We start from the raw sequence: 19,566 nt of genomic DNA on the forward strand, positions 1-19,566 counted from the left end.
CTATGCATGTGCTCCTGTATGCTGTTCCATTGTTGGAGGCGGGGTTCGCCGCGCCTTTCTCAGTGAAAATGCAGAAGTAAAATTAAGGGAAAGTAAGCCGTGGTGAATTTGATGAAGCAGCGTAGCTAGTTGTAGTCTGTAAACTGTCGATATGGATGAACATGATCAAAATGGGAAATAAAAAGAAGATCCCCACTATCTCAAGTGGCCGAGAGAAAATAAACAAATTCATCGATCAGAAGGTAATCTTCGAGAAAAGGAAGTGACCGAATCTTGGAATAAAACAAATATATATAAAAATAAAATGTTGATTCAGATTTGAAAATAATTCGGGGACTGTCGCCTAACAGAGCATTCTTATGGATTCATGATGCAATGCCATCTGTAACAACCGCCTCAGAAACACGGTCAGCGGTGGACACATGGATTCCTACCAGGTTGTCCAGCATTCTCATAAGGGCCTCAAATTCCTGCTCCCCGACCTGCCACTTGGGGTGTGTGGCGGCCCCATCTCCAACCGGCTCAGGGACACGTGAGCGGGACTTGTACCTCGCTGGGTCCAGCATCACCAGGTTGTCTGGGCCCCCGGCGCTCGCCAGGGTTCGAACCTGGTAAGATTGTAGGGAATTGTAGGAGGAGAGCAGAAAGAAGAAGAGACGGGCACAGAAGACAAAGCAGAAGCAGAAGGGCTGGGGTCATATGACATCGCAGAGGTGTCTACAGATGATTCACAAAGACAAACGCTATGACGTGCAGACAGGCCGAGGGGGTGTAAGGACTTGGATGTAAAATTTTTGGAAAAGTATTGTTCGATACAGCATACTTTCAGAACAGTATCAACAGCTTAACAAAAATAGCCTGAAATATTTAACTCAAACATTTGTGCATAATTACTCTGATAGACAATACATATGGTGGTAAACAACGGGAAGTATATTACACATCTTAACAAAATGACATCCGTATAACCCTGGGGAAGGTGGGGCGTGTATGTTACCTGGATCTCACAGGCAGTGATCAGGTTGTGGATGTAATAAAAAGCCTCCTCAACTGTCTCCCCCACAGAGACCAAGCCATGGTTCCTCAGGATCATCACCTGTGACGGCAAAATTAAAACACATCGTCAAAATAATAAAGAGAATAACAACAAAACGCGGCTCGTCGTCATCATAGTGCCACATTGTGAGGTACTTGGGGATTTTCTCTCTCACACACTCACACACACACACACACACACACACACACACACACACACACACACACACACACACACACACACCTTGCTCTTAGGCCCCAGGTTCCTCTGGATGAGGACGGTTTCCTCCTCGTCCACAAGGATTCCGTGGTAGTCGTGGTAGGCCACCTCGCCCAGGGACAGCGCCTCGGGAGAGATGGGCAGAAGGCCACACTTCATGGCAGACACCTAACATCAAATGAAAAATACCATGTGACGAAAATTAGTCATTGCAAAGAAGAGTTTAAATGGAACTGTGCCTGGCCTAATATACGTTGCATCATTTCAATGACATAAAAGCTGAAAACATTTATTTTAAACCATGTGCATATTTATTTACCGTTAATTGGCAGTATTTTTTATTCTTATTTTCTCTATTAAAATGTTTTACTTTTATACTTAATTTATTCTATTATTTGCATTATATTTAGCTTTTAAGGGTTTTATAGAATTTTAAGCAATGTTAAGCAGGCATTTATATGTCAATTTGTATTAGTTTTTCTTTTATCCCTTATTTTATGTTGAGGACTTCGGCCACATTTCATGTCTGAAAGGTGCTATAGAAATAATATGTATTATATTTACAACTCTTATTATTCTCACCGCTGAGCCAGCCGCTGTGTGTACATGCACAACACATTTGGCATCAGGCCGAGCTGCGTAGATGGCAGAGTGCAGCATGAAGCCGGCCTGGTTGACCCCCAGGTTGGTGCTTCCCCGGTCCACAATCTCTCCTTGAAGGTTGACCTTCACCTGGGGAAGGAGAGGAAATACTCAGACCTGTCTTACAACCACACAAGAATAACAGTGTTCTGCCCGACAACAGGCAGGACGGAATCGGCCGGTGTTTTATTAAATGTTATTCTAATTTATAAAAGAGCTGACCAAAGAAGAGCCACCAACAAACTGAAAGAAAGAAAAAAGAGATTTGCTAAAGATTCTCACCAGACTGGAAGCAGAGACTTCACTGTAAAGGAGGCCAAATGGGACAATCAGAAATTGCTCCTGGTCCGAGTTCACCCTTACCTACAAGGACAAAAAAATATATATTTGATAATTTAATCTGATGTATGGCAGAAAACAAAGGGTAACAAAATCCAAATAATTTAAGAAAACACTATTAATCCCTGGAAGGAATTTCATTTACTCACATCTTGTACTTAAATAGGATCCTATATAATTGCATAATAGACTAAATATATTATTGATAGGGTCATTCGTATGCTCTCTCTCTATATATATATATATATATATATATATATATATATATATATATATATATATATATATATATATACACACACACACACACACACACACACACACACACACACACACACACACACACACACACACACACACACACACACACACACACACACACACACACACACACACCACAGAATTGTGAAATACAAAAAAAACAAAGGTGCTATAAATGAAAATGTTCAGTTATGCGTATTATAATTGTACATAATAAAATAAAAACACTGACCAACAGGCAGGTACTAAAGTTAGTAAGTAGAAAATATGAATACTATTTTAATGCAAGTGCAAAAGAGAAAAAATAAATAAATAAAAAAAATAAAAACACCTGAAAGGATAATAGTGACTAAATTCTGTGTGCATGTGACACAGTACAATGTACATACTGAGAGGTGGTTGTAGATGAGCTGGGACCAACTGAACAGGTCGGTCAGCCGGTAGAAGGCGGCCAGCTTGCAGCGCAGCAGCTTCTCTCCCTTTTCGTAGGAGATAGAGTCCGATCCACGTAGATCATTCACTGGAGTCACCATCCCCAAACCTAAAGAGGAGAGGCGTAAAAGGAGATAGGAAGAGTTTGGGGTTAATGCGATCAATTTATTAAAAACAAAAAAGGTGCTGAATAGATAGATGAAAGGAAGAAAGGAAAAAGAGGATAGATGGATCACAAAGGCTCACATAAAAATAGGCGCTAATAACAATAATAGTCATAAGAATATATAAAAAATAAAAATACATGAAACCTATTAACTAAAAAGCTGCCAATATACAATCAACGTAAAAATTAACTAGAAAATCGGAGTAATTTAATATACAATAAACCTAAAAAATGTAAAATAAACAATAAAAATAAACCCATAAATAAACGATAAACCAGAAAAATAAGCCAAAAAATAAACAAATAATTACATTTTGGCAAACCTAATGATAAACAACCATAAAAATAGAACCATAAAAGATGTAATTTTAAATTTCATATTCTAAAATACATTATTATTATTATTTTTTTTTTTTTTTAATAAATAAATAAATAAAATTATAGACAAACACAGCATGCTATAGTGAGCCTCCCAGCAGCAGGGAAAGGGTTAAAACGCAGGTTGCCTCTACTCACTCATGTTGAGCGCTGCCATCCCTCCCTGAGGTGCAGCAGGGTACATGGACGGCATGCTGGTGGTCATGAAGTCGGCGATTTGCTGCAGGGCCAGCAGGCTGGTGGGGGTCTTCCCCTTCTTCAGCTGGTCCTGGATCATCGTCTCCAGCTCATCACAGAAGGCCTGTCAGGTACAAACAACGCTCGTAAAGAGAACAAATGGACCAGCCGCCTCTATCTCTCCATGTGGCTTAATTCCCCCAACCCATGTAGGGTAATAACTCATCCACTATCCTGACAGTTCTGGAAGATGCAGGACTTAGAAACCCATCAGGGTCACATGTTTTATTGCATATTTAGTGCTGAAGTTTACAGGTTTACAATATAACCTCCTAAAAAAGAAACCCAACACCCGTGGGCCAAGAAGTAAATATTAAAGGATAAATACCTAAAATTACGCAGTTGGTTTCGACATCATCACAATAGCAACTTGGAACAAAAGATCGGCAAGTCCACAATAAAGACATTTCTTTCTTGGGCACGTAGACACCAACTCAGAGATTACTTCAGGTTAAGCCTTTCGTGTTCAGATTTTACTAAGGAGAGTGGTTGTTTTTCCTTTCTTTACCATTTGTAGGAGCTGCAAGACTCCTCCCGAAATTGCTTTGAGCAACGCTGTACACAAGAAAAGCCCATGTTTCCATACATTACAGAGAGTGGAGGCAATTCCCCAGAATACTCTTTTCCCACCACTGACAAATAGCTAAAAGTTCTTTTGTGTATGTGTTTTTGTATATTTTTAATGTAACAAAATGAAAACTATCAGGGCCTTGCACTCATCAAGCAGGGCTTAGCAGATACGTTATGAAGTTAGAAAATATCATTTAACACACAAAGAGCTGGAAGTGTAGCTTTGCCGCCTTGGTCATCTAGAACGTATCCCAGCGCCTTTCAGACACCATAGTGTTTTTAATGTTGACGCCACGGCCTCAACAGTCAGCTTGTGACAGACTGCTGATGAGGTGCAAACTAGTTTGGTCATGTGATACTCGGAGCGCCGGTGCCGGACGCTAAATGGAGCCACTGACGCTGTGGCCGTGAGCGCGTACGACCCGCTCCGCCCAACGCTCCACCCACCGGGCTCTGCAGGATCATCGACACCCTCTTCCTTTGCTCCATCATGTTGAAGTCTTGCCGCAGGTCGGGGGCCATGTTCCTCTCCCTCTGGTACTCCGGGCTGCTCTCGTCCACCCGGTCGAAGTAGCGCTCCTTGTGGAGGGCCGCGGTGGGAGGGGGGGCCATCACCACTCCGGCGCCTGACTCGCCGTTCATCCTGGGCTCGCCTCCTGGAGGAGCAAGTCCAGAGGTCGGGGTTAGAAAAATAAATACACAATATATACTGAATATAACATTTGTTTGTGACGAAAAGGAAAAAAGATGGACTTTGACGTGCTTCACTGTGATCGAGACTCAAACGACGCTATTTAGACTGTTCAATGACACCGTTGAATGCACTGAATATTTTTGCCCCACCATCATGATTCTAGGAGCCAATACCGTCACCAACTTCAATGGATGGACCCGCAGAATCGTATTTATTTAGTTTTACGATCAGCTCAACCGCGGCGCAGAGACATCTTTTGATTGAACAACCTACCTGATATAAACTTGAATTTGCGAACACCACCACCCTATATACAAAAAAAAACCAAAACAGTTGAATCCAGTTGTTAAGACAGATCGATCCTGCAGTGCTAAAATATGCTGCGAAGAAAGTGTGAATATTTTTCTTTCCTTGGAATAATTCCATGGAATACGCTGTGGGTCCTAATTATATTTTAGCGGGTTGCTTTCAAACCCTATGTACCAGACAGGCTTCGTGTCTTCCAATGTTAGTTACAACCCGACATGTAGTCAACAGAGAGAGAGAAGTAAAGTGTTTTACTGATGTCATTCTGAAATCATCTACGCTAAGGCTAATGCTGGGGTTATATAGGGCCGAACGGGGTCAAATCCACCATAATTAACATTACATAATGATCTGAAATATTTTTACCGAGATGGTGATAAAGGATAAAGAATTCTTCTTTTAAAAAGATATTTTGATGTACCACATGTTTACTGTCCACTGGTGTATTTCGCGGTCAATACTTCCAAGGTTAGTTGAAAAAAAAAAATAATAATAATACAATAACAAAAAGGAATGTTGAAGAAGCAAGAGACACAATGAGGTCAGTTGGCCCGCTGGACACTGAAAAACTGGACCAAGAATATTGAGCAGCGCAGGCTGTTATCTGGCCAGACAGCCGCTCACACAGCGCACCCTCCTCTACGCTTCCTGTCCTGTCAAATGTCTTTCCCCGAGTCAGAGGACGTCATATTGATGTCCTGCAGCTCAACCACAGCCTGAAATCACAGCGGCAGCACTCAGCCGCACAGGCTGGACACGAGAGGCAGTGGAAAAACCAACAATGGGAATGTGTCCCCGGTTCTCGATGGACACCCGGGGCAGCAGGGACTGTGTGGCCCAAAGCAACCAACACCAACAACACTAAACAATATGGAAGCGTCTTCCCTTCAGTGGTCAATTTGTCTAAAATCCTCAGACTACAATGTACGACAGTGCTTTTTTGACTTTCACCAGAGCTGCTTCTTATTTTCCTCAAGTGTACTTTTGAGACTGTTGCTTTCATGAACACAGAAAATGTTCACACAGCGACCAATGAAGCTACTTGTAAAAATAAGTTGCAGTAAATTTGTACTTGTATTGGGATAAAGGACATATATACACACACACACACACACACACACCTATGTTAAACCATCTCATAGTGACATATATACACATAGTGAGAGGTTTGCCGTTACTCTGTTAGTTAAATGATGAGCCCAGAACAGACAGAAAGGACACACAGGGCTGACTGGTGTAAAGGATTCTCTTGTAGACAATGCTGTCCACGGTGCTTCCATGACAACCACAGATCCCACCTAAAGCATCTGCTTTTCCACAGTCCAAAACACAGCTCTCCATTTAATTTCCCCTTTGTAGAGACCGTTTTAATGGGGCCAACCTTCCCACAATACCTTAAGTCATGGGTTTCATTCACATTTTGGATCTTCTCATAACGATAGTAGTTAAAAAAAGTTGGTTTTGCTGAGGAAGGCATGTGTACAAATGGCCAGTGAAAATATTCAGCCGAAAACAGCTACAAATTAGAATGACATTGAGTTGAATGAGTACGTCTACATGAACTGGCAACGCTGCTTTTGTTTCTCTCTTAGAGCCGTTATCAATGACGCATTCAAACAATGCCAGAAAACCATGCAGTTTGTATTTGCAAAACCATGGACTCCAGGCCAAATTCTGTGAAAATACACCGTTGCTTACACCCTAGTCCTATTCAATGAAAGCTACTTTCTACAGGAGACCACGTCAACAGACGGATCCAGTTCACAACAAAATAGTTTGTCTGCATGTCTAAAAGAAAAGCTTGCAAAAACTGAAGAGTGAATGATATCGCTGCTTAATCAGAGAGAGAGAGAGAGAGAGAGCGAGCGAGCGAGAAAAACATTGAAAACCAAATGTGAACACATCCTTACGTCTTCCTCGGCTGAAGAAGTTCAGAATCTTCCCCAAGGAAGGGGCAGTAGGAGTTGAAAATCCCATCTTTGAAATAACACTCATCCTCGCTCGCCCAGGAATAAATCCAGTTAAACTCTTCTCTTTGCGGTCTTCCTTGCGCAGTTTTCTTTTCAAACCATCCCAAAGTACAGTGATGAGTGAAAGAATACGTGGAGAGGAGGAACCCCTAACTTAGCTGTGCCCCAAACAATTTTAGGGCGGAAGCCCCCATCTCACTGGAGTGATCGGGGTTTGCATCAACAATTGACTGAACAAGGACATTAGTGATTACCGCTGGTGCCAAACACACTCATTAGGAACAAGACTGAACTCCAACACATGCTCCCTTTTTGTTAAACCATATGTACATAATTATACATATTTTGGGGGGGTTTCCCAGACAATCTTTTGAATTCAGAGTTCATAAGTCATGGCAAGTAGTCACTTTACAGAATCTGCGACTAATTTCAACAAAGCCATTTCCACCTAAATCCATTATACAAAGCTGTGTCCACAGGAAATAGAAGTTAATACCACTCAATGTTAATGGTTGCAGGCCACCAATCAATTCCGAGTCTCTCCATCTGACTCAGCACTTACTGCAATGGTGTTGAATGTCAGCTGTGAAGTAGCAGTGAAATAATAATACTAATTCATAACTCTGGCAGACATAAGAATATATTCATGATAATAATCCCATAGTAAAACTATTTTACATTAAGCAAACATCCTTAAAAGTTTAGACATTGCAAATTTGCTATCACAAAGACGTTTGCGTCGTTTTGTTTGTATTGACAGATGGCAGCCGATATTAGTGCTGCCTTAGGCCGAGTTCAGACTACAAGATTCTGGCCTGATTCTCCGCTCGCCGAGAGGTTTTTTGAGTTTGGCGAGCGAATCCCCACACGGCGGTAAATCACAGCACGCTCCCATGAGCGACGAGCATGTGGTGTGAACTGATCACAACGCGACCCGACTGCTTGCCGATGGCTCGCAGACGCCGGCGAGACATCGGGCAGGTTTAATATCTGGTCGTGTCGGGTTTGATTGGGGAGTGACCTAACAAGCTACAGCCAATGAGAGCAGGCACGGAGCAGCAGCCAGAAACACACAAGATACCTATTTTACTTTTGTTTTCTAGGCTTTTTGAAATATTTCTTATTAAAATTCTGCGTTTATTCAGGTTTTTTTTTTTTTTTTTATATAGTGATCAAGAATCTAAGAAAAAATGTATAATCCTGTCCATTGTACAACTTTATTTTATCTAGAAATAGGATCCTCCCTCTTCTGCCCCTGAATATTATAAGAAAATAATAAACCAAAAGTAAAGATAAATGAAATTGAAATGTTAGAATTATTTGATTCTTGAAATGATGTGGCATTCCCCCCCAGTATTGGACATCCATCTCCTGTCGAGATTTAAACTTGAAGGGGGGAAAAAAAAAAAGAGTTGTGTGAAAAGTAAGGAGAGGCAGGACGTTTGAGTGCAATCACCATGGAAACTAAATGTATTGCCATGGAAACTGGAGATTACAGTTATGTAAGAACATTGTGGGCCTTAATAGAGAGTCAGTCTGAAGGCACATAACTCAACTGAACAGCAAACACAAACCTTCACCAAAATACAATTAATTATGCCTGATATTGAATACAGATCACCGAGTAGTTCTCACCCTTATGTCCTATCAATCCTATTTTTTTTTAAGCAAGTTGGGAGGAAGTCTGATAATCTCTTGGGGAGGATATTTCACAATCTTTCCTTAAAAATGCCTTCTATGGAGCAATACTACAATAAGCTCCCCCTCGTTACAGGTGGAACATGTCCGCTGGATTATCGTTTTCTCCCAGTGACGGACATCACGACAATCCAGTATGCAGTCAGCGGATTTTAAACTGGAATGAGAGAACCTTAAAACTGTCCCACGTGGCGAAAACCATCCTAAAAAGAAGCTGGGCAACCAACTACGGTGCCACAATACAATCACCATGTCACTTAAGATGTATGAGGGCTCTTGATGAAGGCTGTCGGTTTTTTGTTTTCCTCGTTTTCCTATCATTAAACTGCTACATTTAGTGGTAACTACCTGTAAATAGGACCGTGGCTAGGAGCCATCTCTTACTGACACAAAATAAGATTACCAGGAAGTCACAAACTGGATGCAAAAGCCACAAAAGTTCTCTTGAAAGTAGGAATTGACGAGAGTTCTTTCCATGTGGACCAGGCAACTTAAGAAGGCCAAAGTTGAATGACGTGACAATGAATTAATGTGACAATGAATTAATATTCATTGTCACGTCACTGAACTTTGGCCTTCTTAAGTTGCCTGGTCCACATGGAAAGAATCTCCTCTTCAGGAGAGAGCAGCAGTATTTCAAACCATGAACCGTGTTTTTACAAATTAAACCCTTTTTGTGCTGTTCAAGGTTCTGAACAAGGAAACTATGGCATACATATGAACGTTACCACCCACTAGAGACTGCATTCCAACACAACATAGCACCTGCAGATAACTACTGCCTGAAAAACAACAACAAATCCATGACAATCCCTGGCATTGCTAGGTTTCCCAGTAATGAGTTGCCTCAAGGGGGCTGTCTGCCGGCCATCTTCTCACACCTGCAGGACTTATATTTAGTTAAGTCCCTAACCGACACACATACCTCCGTCCCATCATAAATCAAGACATGAACACTTCTAAGGAAGGCCGCTCATTGAAGGATTTGAATTGGAAGTGTCTTAAGCCCTGTTCACATTACGGGGGCAAAACGACTCCTTCCTCATCGGTAGAGGAAGAATGTCACAGAATGCAGCCTCTGGCTAATGATACACAAGTAACTAACAAATAACGTCAAGACCTTAATAGAGAGGCAGACAAGGCAACAACGAAGATGGAGTAGAAGAGATTGGCCATGAAAGATGGTGAGATAATAAGGACACAGTCCAGGCTAGCCTTTCTTCCTTTCTGCTTTGAATTTCAATAACTCTTTGAATTCTCTCTTGAGACGGAAGCGGTGATAAAAAAAAACAACAAAAAAAACAAGGCCTTTCCAAGCTCCAAAGACAATGAAAAGTAGCATGGGAAATAAAGAATCTTTGACTTGTTCCAAGAATATGCCAGTTTTGCAAACAAGCATGAATAGACCCTCATGGTGCAAATAAATAAAACAAAACGCAGTGCTCTCACTGGTCCCCTCCAAGATGCATTCAGGGTATGTATTGGTGTCATGCGGTTTTAGCCATTCGAGGGACTCAATCGGTCAAGGGCCTTTATATCTCTGGCAAGACGCCTGATATTACAGGGCTGAATATCCACAAGCAACTGGTGTTTAGTGTGAGTGTGTAGGTGGTAAATAGCCAACTCGCGCTGGTGACCAAGTGACTAGGGGGGAAAGGAATTCATTAAGTGGCCAATTTTTTCTCACTAAAAAGTTGTGGCTCAGCCACTAGATAATGTCTTTGTATTTGTGACTGGAGCACACAGTGGAGTCCTTACACTATCTGCGACACAGGCTGACACAAACCAGACAGAGAGAGAATATCTACCAAAATGACACGGGAATTTTATGTTACATAAATCTGCCTAACTGCTGTAAATGATTGTATAATAAAATGCAAGGGGAATAACTGGTAGATTAATAGATGGCAATTGAAATTTAATCTGTACTTCCACTTTTAAGTTTCATACAGCCTCTTTCCCACATGGATTCCGTAACATTGCTGGATAAAAAAATGCCAGGCAAAGGCATTAGGTAGTCATTCCCACAGGACCTCCTTTACGGAAAAGTTCCGAATGGAGTCTGTTTCCACATAGATGTATGTTACCGATACAGCACGTCATGCTCATGCGAGAGGTGTCTAACATCACGCGAGACTAGGCAACAGAATCATTTCTGTCTCCCAGCCCCACGGACTCCTCCCTCCGCTGACCGAGAGGGGACAGGGCCCGTCCCTGGACGCAATAACCCTAACCCAATGTTATTAAATCAGTGTGATCATTCTCAACCTGTCCTACACTCTCTGCCCCAGGAGAAGGAACGCTCGCCACCCGTTCTACTTCTCACTGTCCGCTCACTCCCTCCGGCTCCGTGCAGCGGTGCAGCCGGGGGGGGGGGGGGGGCAAGGAAGTCACAAGTTACTGCTCCCATTCGCATATACATGGAACAACAACAACAACGGCTCCTTTTCCCACATGACGCCATACGGAACATTGCCAGTAGATTTACGGCTTTGAGTGCAAGCGGGAAAGGGGCTCAAGTCATTAATGACTAAGACATCCAACCTTCAACCTAAATGTCCGTGGTAATCAGGTGAATTTGTACCCTGTCATCAATACTTAGAACTCATGTGGAACATCTTGCCAATAAATGAAATATTTTTTTTTGTTTTTATGGGAATAAAGCATGTTCCTATTTCAGGATTAGAAAAATAACCTTACATTTCCCTTGACGATCTGTAATTAAAAGTTTCACATTTCTGACAACGACATCTGTGACTGTTAACCAATGTGTCGGTGTTGGGTTGGCTTCTGTTCTGTATTCTGGGACTGAACATTTTTGTTTGCAGAAACACAATTCGTTCTCGCTTGAAAAATAGAATTTCTTTCCCCATTAAGGCAACCTGAATAATAAAGCTCCAACTCATTCTAAAGAAGGGAGGCAAAACCTATGTATGAAAGCCTCATATGTTGCAATGGTTCAAGAATTCTGTGGAATGTCAGCTATTTCACTGTGCACTCAATGGTTTATTCTTTGCCAACTAATAAGTGACAGTATATAAAAACAGATGTATTGGCTTGAATAGAATACAGCACATACAGTTCTTACAAAAAACACATAATACATGATGTGTTGATATGAGTTGTCTTCATATTGGTAATGTGTGGGGAAAATTCCTTTGCATTTTCCTCCTATTATCACTAAATTGTGGGATTACATCTCAGAACAAGAAGGTAAAATTAATGATTCAATCCGGTGGTGTAGATACTGGATGTCTAGATGGCAACAGGAACCTTGGTTTTGACTGGTTGGCATGGAAAGGGCATTATTAGTGGGGACAATGCAGAGGCCAAGTACAGCCCGGCGTTGTGTTAACACACTGACTGGGCTTCGAAGAGAGGCGATGGTTAGGCGGAAGCCTCTCCCAGGGGGTTTATCTGGTGATCATATTAGCGATAGAGCTCACTGTACAGACCTATCTCTCTCGACGCAGGATATCCACTTCTGTAAAGTTTAGTGTGCATCTGTTAAGCTCTTTACTGTGCGCCAAGGTGGCAGAGTAAAGGGGCAAATTTGGCAAACAGATTCTAAAAAAACCCAAAACAAGTCTCATTTTGAATGAGACACACACACACACACACAAAGCTTGACATGGCTCTTCCAAGTGGCTGTTCCAAACTTTGCAAGGTGATTGCACATGGAGAGTAATGAGAGAATGCACGAGAGAATGAATGAGTGATAAAACCGGGTACTGAAATACCAGGAACAAATTTTCATCTGCGCTGGAGTCACGGGTGTGTGTGGAGTGGGAGTTAAACAAACAGTGCATGGCGTCTTGGGTGTGGGTGTGGGTGTGTGCGCGCTGGAAACAGAGTTGCAGGGTCAAACTAATGGAGCTAAACCATATCCACTGGGTATTAATCTCGCTTTAACAGAATCACCGCAGTGGGGAAGTTACCATTTACGAAATACACACAGACACACTCGGCTCGATGGCTGGGCTTTTAGTCGCGCTAATCCTCAAACAGTACAGTGGGAGGGGGAGGGACTTCAATGGTGCCTTCACGTGAAAAAAAAACAATATATATATGAGCTCAGCCTAACTGTTCTGCAGGCCATGCACTGCAGCCTGGGCCTGGAGTCGCCTGCAAGGGCACGCCGGGGACAGGGAAGAGCAAAACACAACATTGCATCCCGTTCTCCTTCACTCACGCCCTGGTCATTTGGCAGAATCGTTTCCCAGAGCAAAGGTCAAGTAAACAATAACCTCCTTCAGAGAAGAACATAAAATGCAGTTTGGTTGATTTGCAGTTTCACAATATCCAATGACAGTTGTTACCTGACTCGAGTGCTTTTTTTTTTTTTTTAAATTATGACAATTCGCAGGGAAAACAGAAGGGGTTCAGTTTCGACCCAAGATGGCCCCGGCCTCCACCCAATACACTCGAGTAGCATTGGCGTAGCAGCGTTAGACCGCGTTGACATCATCCGACAAAAAAGAGAAACGAGTTTATTTCTACAGCAGAGACGTTCCACACAAACACATATAATCCTCCAAGCAAATAAAGCATCCACGCCTTTGCACCGTTGTGGGGGGGGGGGGGGTTTGGCACGAAGTACTATCTCGCCCCATGGATGAACCGCCCACTCGAATAAAGCAACAGCCAAGCGAGCACGTTTAAATCAACATATATGTATGTAACACACCGAGACAGAGCAGGCAGACATTTTTTTTTTTTTTTAAAGACAGTGGAAGGGAACTGGCCACGACGTGCAGCCTCGACAATTCAAACCCGACGCATAGAGAGCCTGGGCCGAGCACCACGCTGGGCGAGGGTTACTTCAGGCTGGAACACACTGGCCGCGTTTCGGCGGGTTTGGAATGCGCGCTCCGGCACGGCGTACGGCATCACGTTCGACTTAGACACACACAGACACACAGACACACACACACGCACACACAGCGGACAAAACGACAGCGTGTGCTCCCACGCCCCTCGACGACGGAGCGGAGCAACGCCGTTAGCGGCGCGGCGGCGAGCTCACGGAGCCCGAGCCCCCGCGGCGAGGCGACCCGATAATCCGCGCCGGTTGGGCGCCGGGAAAGCCCCAACGAAGCGACGGCGCAAGGTCAAGCCACTCACTCACCCACTCACTCACCCTCGCCTCGCCGGATCAAAACACAAACAAAAAAACAAAAACGCCGCCTGGTCAATGCACCGGGGCGGGGGGCGGCACGAATTCCACCGTTTCTCTCCCCGACCGGGACCGCGGGGCCTCCTGCGCTGGCTCCTTCTGGCTCCGCCCGCTCCACCGCCCCCTCCCCACTTGGGTGCGGCCAGGGAGGAGGGGGTGACAAACGCCGCGCTGCGCCATTGGTCGGGCTGAGAGGAGGACACGCCGCAGTAACGCGGGTTCTGGTTGGAGCTTTCAGCGGCGTGGCTCCGCCAAAACACACGATATTCCCTGACTGAAAAGTATTATTATTAATATTAATATTATTATTATTACCACATATATGCTTCTGACGTGTGACTGATTCTGCACAATTCACCACATCCTCGTATCCTCTCAGACAGGATCGGTTGAGCGCTTCAGGCTGGTCGAGAAATGGAGCAGAGAAATATTATAGGCTCTGTGCGCTGACTGGACGTCGCGCCCTAGAATAAGGTCGCTGTCCGATATCTTGGCGCTTGGAGAGAGAACCGCCATCGCAGGCGCAAGCGAGTGAGGAGTGGGAGTTTAAAAGGTGATGTCTTGTGGCCATCTGGTGGACGGGTGTTTTAAGGACCGCCCCTGGAGATTTCGTAACATTTCACTTTTAATACAGAGTAAACATACTGCATGTTGACTACTACGTATGATAATTACAGTGAGATGTTTTGAGGTTGTTGTCGTTGTTTTTTTTTAATAGCAGTTCGTATGGAAACTATTGTGTTCTCAATAAATAAAAGTCTGTCGTCTTTAAGGTGTGACGTTGAGCTCCTGTGTGGGGTGCATACTTTAAAATGGCATGAATCGCACACACACAAAAAAAATGGCTGATCCGCTCTGTCGGCCTTTGTCCGTCGGAGTAAATCAAACTCCAGACGTTCTGGACTTTTACGGCGAACAGATGAGGAAACTCAACCGCATTGTTTTTCCTCGATCCCAGTCGCTATCATGTCGCCCTCTTAGGCATGCCATTTTCCAATTGCGGAATAGAAAAATCAATAGTATGACCTTGGATGTTTTTTGTTTTTTTTTAAATTTTTTAATTGTTTTTTTTAACGTGAACATTACCGGTTAATCAAACATGTCGTAAACATAAAAGTAAATAACTAAATAAAACGGACGAAGAGTGTTGACGGGCATCCGGCTCACAACAGCGGTCGTACCCCATCTTTGCCACTAGAGTGCGCTGCTTATCCGCAGGAGGTCACGCTGCGCCGCACTTGGGTGAACGGCTGCTCTGGTGTTCAAGCTGACGGTACGTGGACAGATCGAGCGTTGTTTTTTCGAATACCCCAATCCGAGTTCAATTTGAAGTTATATAGAAACAGACAAAAGCAAAAAAATAAAACATAAAATGGAGAGAGCTGACCTAAGGCTGATAACCTTTTTGATCGGGAGAATTACAAGTTCTCTCTCTTGGGTACTTGCTGACACCAAGACACTGAATCAGATCCTGGAATTGTATGTATAGTTGTATAGTATAGCGGCTGTAGTTGGTTGCTGTTGTGGGGCTGGATTTGAGATGCTTGTGTAAAAGCTGCTCCTTCTTTCTTTTTCTTTCTTACGATAGTTGGTAATACGTTAATATTAATATAAGGTAATTAATAAGATAGTTAGACACTTGAATATTATTCCACGTAGTTTAACATAGCTATATCCTAGAATAGTCATTTGATGCCCAAAAGTATCTGGCTACAAATCACATCTTGGTGTTTTCACTCTGGTTGAAAACACATGTTTAAACTATACATATTTTAAAATACAAGCATTTAAATACTGCACATCTCTGACTACGCATACACAGTATATGATTATATCTTCACAAAGTCCAATGAGCATGTCTTCTTATTGCAATGTTTTGTATGATGGCTGTGTAAAACAGGTGACCATGGAATGTAGTATAGTGCTGTAATACCTTGTCTTATTGTATTAACACATGTTATCTTATCTCTTTTGAATTAAAACAGACACCGGGCCATGCCAGTGGTATTGGTATTGGGATCTGCCTGCCAGCATGGAGACAACATCAGCTCGGAGCTCTAAATATATCCGACAGGCATATCTGAAGGACGGTGCTCAGATACTTATGCTGGTAATTGACACCTCACATACTCCCCATTTCTTTTTCATTCATAGTGTGAGTTCATCTGTGTGCGTGAGGCGGGTGTCTTTAAAAAAAAAAAAAGACCACACTAAACTAGACAAACCAGACCCCCAAAAAAATGCAGTGTGGGAGACAAGTAGGGGCCTACAACATTGGGGAAATAAATGATCACAACTCCAATATCACATCAGGCCTTAATCAGCCTGCATTCTGTGGTCACCTGTTTTCTCTTAGCAGCACATGTCACAGAGTGAAGATTAAGCCAGCTGCTTTAGGATTCATTTCAGACATCACTTAAAGTCCCCTTTTAACTGCAGCAAGCCATTAGCTGTAAGCTCCTAAACCAGCAGGGGCTGACGTGAAACTGTTTATTTTAAAAGGGGAAATTAGCTTTGGGCTTTTGGCTTAGTAGGGGCGGGTAAATCAACTCACAAGTCCATCATTTCTTCGTTGGATATGAAGGACAGCTTATATAAAATGTTTTTTTTGTTGTAGTACGAAGTTGCTAGACACCCCCTTTAATTTCTCCGTTGAACACCCCTAACCTTTCTGCACGGACACTTTCGTCTCCATTCTACCTCAATGTCTTCATTTGACCTCATTTTGTAGCTATATAAGGGCAGAAAAATCTTTCTTATTTTCCATCATATATTCTTGCATGCTTCTCATTTTACTGTGTTCTTATTACTTTTTTTTATTACTTACTATTTCTTATACTTTGTGTATATATATATATATATATTTTTTTTTTGTTTACAATGTTGTGGCCTGGCCTTAAGAACTTCATAGCCAGCAATATCTGCCTCCATGCTGTTTTGTTGTTCTTATAAAAAAAAAAAAAAATAAAAAAAAAATAATAAAAATAATAATAATATGAATAAAATGAATAATATGAATAATTATAAAAACAAACAAACAAACAAACAAAAAATAATAATAATATGAATATGAATAATAACAATAACAATAATAATAATAATAATAATAATAATAATAATAATCATCATCATCATCATCATCATAATAATAGTAATACAAGTTAAAAATATACTTTTGTTGACTATGAAGTTACCTGACACCCCCAAACTCAAATGTCTATATTGTTGTCTGGTTTAGCGGCAGCAAAGGCCTGTGACTGAAAGATATCATTGTGTCGGACTGCACTCCATTGGAAAGCCCCACTCCCCAGAACAGCACAAGGCTCAGTGTGTCTGTCCTTAACCCTGTTTTCTCTCCACTTCTCCACTAGAGAAATGTTATATAACCCCCCCCCCCCGCCGCCCCCCAACAGCGACCTTTCGGCGCCACACTTGCTCTTCAGATTGCATTTGTACATTTCACCCCCCCCCCCCGACAAAAAAATGAAACCGTCAATGACCGAATCCGTCATTATTTCTGCTCGAAATCCCTCCTTCCTTTTACGTCCGGGCGAGCAGTTGATATGGGCCTGCGTTGAGAATACTAAGCTGCAAGGTGTGAACGTGGTAAGACGGAGCAAAAACAAAACTTTCACGTTACACAGTTGGTCCCGTTGGCGAAGGTCCCTCTGATGCTCTCTCACTCCCCCGGTGGCGGAAAGTAAAAGTAGTTTAGCACTGTGCTAAAAGTACTTTTTTTTTTTCAAGCGTCCGTCCGTACTTAAGTATATTCAGTTTAGGAGACTTCTGACTTACAATAGCTCAGCGTTTTCTTCTACTCCCCTACATTTCAAACCAGTTCTACTAATTAAACCACGACATTTCAGTGCCGCCTATTGGCCGTATATATGCACTGTCCGTACTTGAAGTCCCTGTAAAAGCGAGATAAATGTGCTCTGATTTTATCATACCACAGAAAAACGTGTTATTAACCACCCAGCCAAATTTGAATGGTTATAAAAATCACCAAGTATATACAATTAGGTTTCAAAATAGCGGAGAAAAAAAAAAGGCCCTGAGACGCTGAAACCGCGTTATAATATACAAACAATTACATCTAAGAGCGACTTCCATGTTTAAATGTTCTGCTCAACCCAGTCCTGTGTGTCTATAGCGTTCCGCACCTCAAAGCGCCGCCGTCCGGCTGCAACACTGCCGGCTCCCCCGCAGGCCAGGTCGGGGCTCCGCGGCCTGCTAGCACGCAGCTAATGCTGACGCAAACAAACAGCACGCGGTCAAGCCGGCGGGGCGGTTCCGGGCGCCCGGCGGCGTGAGTTGCCGGTCTCCCCGAAGCGGAAGGCAGCGTTCTGGGCGTCTTCTCCACCGCCTCGAGGCCCCCCTGAATCCGCACGTTTGTCCGTCCGCGGACGCGTCGCGAGAGTTACGGCAACTTATTGACAAGTTGTTTTGCGGTTGCAGAGCGGTCGCTGGTCAAGCTGCACGCGCCGTGCGCCGTCCACGGTTTCACGCCCACCGCTGCCATTAAAAACACCTGAGGTCAGCTCCTGTCCGCCGTAGACTGTGGGCTCCTTTTTGGTGTGTTTGGCTCAACAAATACAAAAAACGTTTCCCGACATTTGAAAGCAAGCACTTAATCCACTGGGTCATAGCACCGCGGCCAAGCCAGACGCCCCCCTCCGCCCGGAAAACGCGGTCAAACGAGCGCCCGCGTCGTTTTGCGGTACGCGCACACTCCGGGCTTCGCGGCAAGAGCGCCAAACGATTGATTCCAAAGCAGGGGGCGAAGATCCGGTTTTTTCCCCCGAATTTGACGGTCATCAGAACCGTGCGCACACCGTACAAGGTCAAGGGATTCTGACGTCGGATTTCAAAATCAAAGCCCTCTCGAGTAGCTCTGGTCTCAGATTAGAATGAGAAAGAAAAAAAAAACGTCCCGTTCCCACGGACCAACGCCACCTCAGGATGATCTAAGACCCCCCCGCCCCCCATCCCAGTATGTCACTCGTACAATATCAAGAAATTCCGAGGTAGAATTTCTAAATGAAAGCCCTCTAAACCATCGAATATGAGCGTCACCCCCCCCCCCCCCTGATGTGGGCCTAGCGTTTTAAAAGGAAACCCCCTGTTTCCGCAGACCCCATTCCACCTCGGAACGACAGCGGACCCACCTCAGCACGGCGCTCACGCGAACGTCGGGAAATTTGAATTTTGAAATTCAAATTTGAAATTTGAATGAATTTCAAAGAATTTCAAAATTAAAGCCCCCCCCCCCCCCTTGAATGTTTGCCAATTCTAGACCGGCTCCGCTTCAGAATCACAGTAACCCCCCTTGTTGACGTGACGGCGCGCCGTGTAGTGGCAGCGGGGTATTGCAGTAGTACTTCAGCGGGGTAGTCTCGGGGGTCGGGCCATATATCCACGCTGAGGAGAGCGCTATCTCTC

General features: G+C 43.5%; 2 protein-coding genes across 14 annotated transcripts in view; one reads left to right on the forward strand and one right to left on the reverse strand.

Annotated features, from left to right (window-relative positions):
* The window catches only part of add1 (adducin 1 (alpha)), a 28,971-nt gene extending 14,753 nt beyond the window's left edge, over positions 1–14,218 (reverse strand). For 11 of the 13 annotated variants that reach the window (XR_013844608.1, XR_013844609.1, XM_080017569.1 and 8 more), the window contains exons 1-9: positions 14,089–14,218; positions 4,728–4,936; positions 3,612–3,774; positions 2,887–3,038; positions 2,180–2,260; positions 1,838–1,987; positions 1,280–1,423; positions 998–1,096; positions 435–608 (exon numbers count right to left, since the gene is read on the reverse strand). Coding sequence is in view for 11 of the 13 variants with exons in the window: in XM_080017569.1 (XP_079873695.1) it covers positions 435–608; positions 998–1,096; positions 1,280–1,423; positions 1,838–1,987; positions 2,180–2,260; positions 2,887–3,038; positions 3,612–3,774; positions 4,728–4,922 (1,158 nt within the window). In the remaining 2 variants the exon portion in view is untranslated. Of the gene's footprint in view, positions 1–434; positions 609–997; positions 1,097–1,279; positions 1,424–1,837; positions 1,988–2,179; positions 2,261–2,886; positions 3,039–3,611; positions 3,775–4,727; positions 4,937–13,267; positions 13,388–14,076 lie in introns of those variants that run through there. The other 2 variants (XM_080017573.1, XM_080017574.1) reach the window with 2 other exon arrangements.
* A 1,954-nt stretch (positions 14,219–16,172) lies between these two features.
* Positions 16,173–19,566, forward strand: part of sema4d (sema domain, immunoglobulin domain (Ig), transmembrane domain (TM) and short cytoplasmic domain, (semaphorin) 4D) — a 48,966-nt gene continuing 45,572 nt past the window's right edge. Inside the window, exon 1 of the mRNA XM_080018524.1 lies at positions 16,173–16,234. The gene's annotated coding sequence lies outside the window, so the exon portion shown is untranslated. The remainder of the gene's footprint in view (positions 16,235–19,566) is intronic.

This window comes from Zeus faber (genome assembly GCF_960531495.2).
Source record: "Zeus faber genome assembly, chromosome: 17".
Lineage (NCBI taxonomy): Eukaryota > Metazoa > Chordata > Actinopteri > Zeiformes > Zeidae > Zeus > Zeus faber.